This window comes from Chrysochloris asiatica, unplaced genomic scaffold, assembly GCF_000296735.1.
Source record: "Chrysochloris asiatica unplaced genomic scaffold, ChrAsi1.0 scaffold00125, whole genome shotgun sequence".
Taxonomy (NCBI): domain Eukaryota; kingdom Metazoa; phylum Chordata; class Mammalia; order Afrosoricida; family Chrysochloridae; genus Chrysochloris; species Chrysochloris asiatica.
In genome coordinates this window covers 8,140,939-8,147,281 of record NW_006408643.1, presented here as the reverse complement: position 1 = coordinate 8,147,281, position 6,343 = coordinate 8,140,939, and the positions used below count along the sequence as shown (strand labels likewise).

General features: G+C 54.3%; 1 protein-coding gene across 1 annotated transcript in view; it reads left to right on the top strand.

Moving 5' to 3' along the window:
* Positions 1–5,560, top strand: part of MOB3A (MOB kinase activator 3A) — an 11,817-nt gene extending 6,257 nt beyond the window's left edge. Inside the window, exons 2-3 of the mRNA XM_006868977.1 lie at positions 2,497–2,699; positions 5,531–5,560. Coding sequence (XP_006869039.1) covers positions 2,497–2,699; positions 5,531–5,560 — 233 coding nt within the window. The remainder of the gene's footprint in view (positions 1–2,496; positions 2,700–5,530) is intronic.
* The last annotated feature ends 783 nt before the right edge of the window (positions 5,561–6,343 follow it).

Here is a 6,343-nt window from a genome sequence, read left to right as displayed (position 1 = left end):
CACACCTTTCCCAATTTTAAAACATTCAGTGTTCCCATATTCTGTTCGAACAACTGCCTCTTGGTCCAGATACAGATTTCTTAGAAGTACAATTAAGTGTTCTGGAATACGCATATTTCTCAATGTTGTCCATAGCTTGTCATGATCCACACAATCGAAAGTCTTCATGTAGTCAATAAAGCATAGATAAACATCCTTCTGATATTTTCTGGAAGCGTAGTGGTTACGAATCAGGCTGCTAACCTCAGAGTCAGCAGTTCGAAACTACCAGCTGTTCCGTGGGAGAAAGATGAAGAAGCATTCTGCTCCCTTAAAAATTTACAACCTCAGAAACCCTGTACAGGGTCTCTATGAGTCGGCACCAACTCCACAGCGTACCACCACTGTAATGATCCATCACCCACGGCCAGAAAGCCCATTCAGGGTCACTGGGGCTCTGTAGGACCGAATGGAACTGCCCCAGGGACTCTAGGGCTGGAATCTGCCGAAGCAGACACCCTCTTTCTCTCCTGAGGTTCAGCTGGCAGGCTTGAACCTCTGGCCTTGTAGTTAGCAGCCCAACACCTAACCCACAGCGCCACCACTGCTCTTTCGGTGGTCTCTGCCCTCTCTCTGTAGAGTGTCTTCTGAGCCTGACCCTCTTTCGTTTTCCCCTGTGGTCAAGGACTCTGGGGTCACTTCCTGCCCAGCCACCATGTGTCCCCCATGTCTCCAGTGTCCCCACTCAGACGGGCTTCTGGGTCTCACCAAAGTGCAGTCCCCTTCCAAGTTCCTCAGGTTCTGAAAGGAAGAAAGAAAAGTCCCCACCCTGCTGCTACGCCTGGGCCCCCACCTGCAAAGTGGGTTCATGAGTGGCCTGTCATAGGAAGGACAGGCAGACGTGTGTGGACGGGCCAGCTGGAATGTCCTGTGTCTGACAGATCACCTAGACTCAGTGGCTCAAAACCACACCGGATCACCAGATCACCACGTCACAGCCCTGGGTTCAGGGTTTCCGCAGGTGGCTCCAGGGAGAGCTGTCACCTCCCTTCCCAGGCCTTGACCTTCCCTCTGCTAAGGACCTAGTGAGGACCTGGCCAGCACACACAGTGAATATGCTAACTCAGAGGTTGGAGGTTCAAGTCCACCAGAGGCACCTCAGAAACCCTGGTGATTTCCTTGCCCACATTCACCCATTGAGAGCCCTGTGGACCAGTTCTGCTGTGGCATCCAGTGGTCACTATGAGCTGGCTCTGTGTAGTGAGTCTCTGGACCCAGCCAGTCATCCAGGACCGTGTCCCATCTCAAGATTCTTGTCATCAGTGTTGCTGCCATCAAGCTGTGGCCTGGTGACCTTGAAGGTACAGGCTACAACTGCCCTGTCGGTTTTCTTGTAATCGTAGTTTTTGGTTTAATTGTGAACTGGGTACAGGTTTGCAGAGCCAATCAGTTTTGCATCCAGCAGTTCATATGGACTTGGTGTCCTCCCCTTCCTCCCTCCTTCCTGACCCTCCCTACCTACTGAACTTTGTCCTCAGGTAAATGCTGCCCTTCACGACTCCCTAATGTGATTGGGCTCCTTATTGTCCTCTGGCTGGAAACTGAGCACAGAGGTGTGTGGTTGGGAGCTCTGTGGAAGCAGGTCACCAGGCCTTTCCTACACAGCACCTCTGGGTGGCTTCTAACCACCAACTTTAGGCTAGCAGCCAAGCGCTGAGCTGTTTGTACCACTCGGGAACCCTCTTTTGCCCTGGAAAAAAGTATAACCACTGATCCTGGGGATAGGCCCAGCCTTCTCTGGGGTCGTCATTGCTCCAGCCCCGGACTGCAAAGTGTGGTGCAGCACCTTCTGCACGGAGCTTAGAACCCACTGGCTCCCTCTGCCCTGCCTCCCCACACTGGCTCCTCTGTGTGCTAGATGGTGTGAGCCTTCCACAGGCGAGCTCTGCCCATCCCTGGTCCCCGGTGCCACACTTAGAGCCAGGCGCTGGGCCATGCTGCTGGCAGCTTGCCTGTGGGGTGCCTGGTGCACACAGCTTGTGTGGCATCTCTGGTGCCCCAAGGAGCAGAAAGGACCAGAGGGGGAGCAGGTGGTGAACTGCTCCCCACACAGGGTGGGGAGGGGATGGCACTGACCAGGGTGGGGAGGCGGGTGGTGCCCCTGATTGACAGTTAATAGGATCTGCACATGCGGGCCTCAGACTATCCCGAGTAGGAGGGCGGCAGGTTCTCAGTGTTTCAGCTGTGCTTCCTGGGGTCACTGAGAAAGCAGGAGGCTAGAGGACCAGGGTGGGATGTTGCGGGGACAGACCAGTAGCCTCTTGCCCCCCTTGTCAGTGCTTAGCATCAGGGGACCATCCTTGGAGCCATGATGCATACAGGCTGTGTGACCTCAGACTACAGCTTAACCTCTGAGCCTTTGCTCACATGTCTGAGCAGTGCCCTCATCTGGGGGTTGTCGAGAAGACCCCAGCCACACACGCTAACCATCCATCCACTCTCCCTCCCACCCCCCAGGCACGCCATTCCCCAAGAACTTCCTGCAGGTGGTGAAGAAGATCTTGTCTCGGCTGTTCCGCGTGTTTGTGCATGTCTACATCCACCACTTTGACCGCATCGCGCAGATGGGCTCCGAGGCGCACGTCAACACCTGCTACAAACACTTCTACTACTTCGTCAAGGAGTTCAGTCTCATCGACACCAAGGAGCTGGAGCCACTGGTGAGGACCCCTCCCCCGTGGTCACCACCACACAGCCCGAGAGGCCCACTGAGGGCCAGTATGCACATCCGGGGACTCAGGCAACAGGAGGATGTTGCGGGTGCCCGGATGTCTCTTCCTCTCTGGTCTGACTCCCACACCCTGGTCTCAGGCCCGCCCCTAGACTTGGAGGGCAGGAGGTGGGTGGGTGTGGTCCTTATGAGGTTTCGGTGTTGAGACCATCACATAGAAGAACAAGGGCAGATCCAGGATCTCCATAGTTTGGGGAAGACGGTTCTGTCATCCCTCTTGTCATCTCCTGATCCACCTGGAACCCCCGTCCCTGTCCCTCCCCCCATCTCACAGCCCTGAAAACTATGGATCTTGGAGGTCAGGAGAAAGCCACTGGACTGGTGGTCACCTGCTGTCCCTCGGCCGAGTGTGCATCCTGGGGATGTGCACATCAGGGCCCCAGGTTGAATGTGATGGCTGGTGTGTAGGAAGCAGGGTCCACACAGGGAAGCCTCGCTTCTGTGCATTTGGGACCTGATTTGGGGTGACCAAGAATACTGATGTCATTTCTAAATGGGGAAATTCCAGGCCTCCTGGTGGTGTCGTGGGTTAGGTGGTAGGCTGCTAGCCAAAAGACTCAAACCCATTAGCTGCTCCCCAGAGACGTTTTAAGGCCATAAGCTTCCAGAAAGATTGACAGCTTCAGAAAGCCTGTGGGTCAGTTCCTCTGTGTCCTCCGGGGTTGCTGACTGGGCCAACAGCCTAGTGCCTGGGCACTGCTTCCCAAAATGAATGAGGCAGGGAGTGTGGGGGAACCCCATCCCCGCGGCCCCTCCTGGTACTGCCAGCCACACCCTGCTATGCCTGTGTCCCTCCCCATTCAGGAGCGGCACCCCTAACGGGGGTCAGAGGCCCCACCTTAGCATCCTTTTTTCTGGAAAGATCTTCACACTGCCCACTGCCTGGGCCACAGGACACAGGATGAGTTTTCATTGTCATCTGAGCAGAAATGCAGTGTCTTAGTCCCCTGGTGGAGCTCTGGTGTGGCGCTGTGGGATGGATGGCGGGGTCCTATGAGTCTGAACCCACTCGGCTGTAGCGCAAGGACCACCAGGGGGCGCTGTAGCAGACAGACATTCTCTCTCAACGGGGAAACGAGTTCAGGGCACAGCTCTTGGTCAGCTCTGGGTCCTTGTTTCCCTCAACTTCTGTCCCATGGGTCCTCTGTCTCCCCTGTACCTGCTGTTCCCCTTTTATCTCAAACATGAATGGCTTACCACGCACCGACACTGATATCACCTCAGTAACACAACAAAGCCCTGTTCCTCAACAGGCTTGGGGGCTGGTGCAGTGGGCAAGTGTCAGGCTGCTAACTGAAAGGTCAGCAGTTTAAATCCACATCTGCTCCGAGGGAGAAAGGGGTGGCTGTCCACTCCTGTAAAGATTCACAGCCTTGGACACCCAATTGGACAGCTCCGCTCTGTCTGTCAGGGTCTGAGTGGGGACCAACTCCACAGCAGTGCGGTTTACATGCACAAGGGCAGGGGTGAGGATTCACAGCACATTCTGGGGGACTGCAGTTCACCCCGTAAGGCTCACTGCACATGTGGTTGTTAGGTGCCATCGAGTCAGTACCAACGCATAGTGACCCTATGCATAGCAGAGTGAAACACTGCCCGATCCTGGGTCAACCTCACTACTGTTGCCACACTTGAGTCCATCGATGCTACCACTTGGCCCCGGGGGTCTGCCTCTTTTTCTCTGACCGTCCACCCTACCAAACATGATATTCTTCTCCAGCGACTGTTCCCTCCTGGCAATATGTCTGAAATATGAGAGACGAAGTTTGGCCATCTTGGCCTCCAAGCTGTGGCCTGGTGACCTTGAAGGTACAGGCTACAACTGCCCCGTCGGTTTTCTTGTAATCGTAGTTTTTGGTTTAATTGTGAACTGGGTACAGGTTTGCAGAGCCAATCAGTTTTGCATCCAGCAGTTCATATGGACTTGGTGTCCTCCCCTTCCTCCCTCCTTCCTGACCCTCCCTACCTACTGAACTTTGTCCTCAGGTAAATGCTGCCCTTCACGACTCCCTAATGTGATTGGGCTCCTTATTGTCCTCTGGCTGGAAACTGAGCACAGAGGTGTGTGGTTGGGAGCTCTGTGGAAGCAGGTCACCAGGCCTTTCCTACACAGCACCTCTGGCTGCACTTCTTCCAACACAGATCTGTTGGTTCTTTTGGCAGTCCATGGCACTTTCAGTATTCTCCTCCAACACCACAACTCAAAGGCATCAATTCTTCTACGATCCTCCTTATTCACTGTCCAGCTTTCGCATCCATATGAGGTTATTGAAAATACCATGGCTTGGGTCAGGCGCATCTTAGTCCTTAAGCTGACATCTCTGCTCTTCAACACTTTAAAAAGGTCTTGTGCAGTAAGAACTCAACAGGTATTAGGGTTAGAATTTCAACCCACATTTTTGAGGGACACAAATCAGTCCATAATGGGGGCCGTGGAAGCATACCTGGCCCCCTCTTTAGACGTCTCCATCTTGAAGATATGGCCAGACACCTGCTTTTGTCAGTAAGTTTTTATTGGCACGTGGCCACGCCCATTCACCTGAGGTCTCCAGAAGCTCTTGGGCTGAGACAGTGGAGTGGGGTCTTGGTGACAGAGAACACCTGGCCTGTGAGGCCTCCAGTGTTCACTCTCTGACCTTGTCAGAAGCGGGTGCTGACCCCTAGCGTGTGACTGTTGTCTGCTTTCTTGTTGTGAATGTTGCATGTCATGTGTGGCTTCCTGTGTGATCTCACCTTCTCCTGGGTGCTTGTTTCCCACAGAAGGAAATGACCGCTCGAATGTGCCACTGAGCCCTAGGCCGTCTCCATGTGGACTCTGGGATGACAACGGTTTGGGATGTCAGCATCTAGTTTTCTAACCCGAGACCTCAGTGGACTTGACATCTGTCGGGCCACCAGACTTCTGCCTCTTTCTGGTTCTCAAGTGACCACAGTGCGTCCCAGCCTCCCTGAGCCTCATGAAGAGGTGGGACTTGAGTTCCGTAACTCAACGTGTTGTCTGTCAGCAGATGGAGAACTTGACTTGGCTCTTAAACCACTAGCATTGACCAGAAGACTGGAGAGCGTTAACAGAGTGGCTCCCAGCACGTGGTCTAACCCTCCAGAAAGTTCCAACTCAAACCTTCCCGGCCCCACCTAGACCTGCACTGTGCAACCTGGGTGTGGCCAGTGCCCCTTTCCTCAGAGACCCCCGGCCTGGGAAGGGAGAAGCAGAGGGCTCCTCTGAGCTTCCTCTCCCCATGGGCTCTGCAGGACACCTCCAGCTTCCTCTTCTGTGCAAGGTACGACTGGCACCCGGCTTCCTCCCATGCCCTCATCCATCTCTTCTCTTCCCGACTCCACGCTGTTCCTTCAGAGTCCCTCAAACACCCCAAGTCCTCTGGCCTCACCGACCCCAGAGCCCATGTCTGCATCCCAGGTTAAGGACCCCCATGCCGGGGGTTTACTACAGGACCTTCATGTGCCCTAAGAGGTTTCATTCTTAGACGAGAGGGCTTCAAAAAGGTTGTGGAAAAATGGAATTAAAAGACAGTGAACTTTTTCCACAAGCTTTTTGAAGCTCCCTTCTATGGC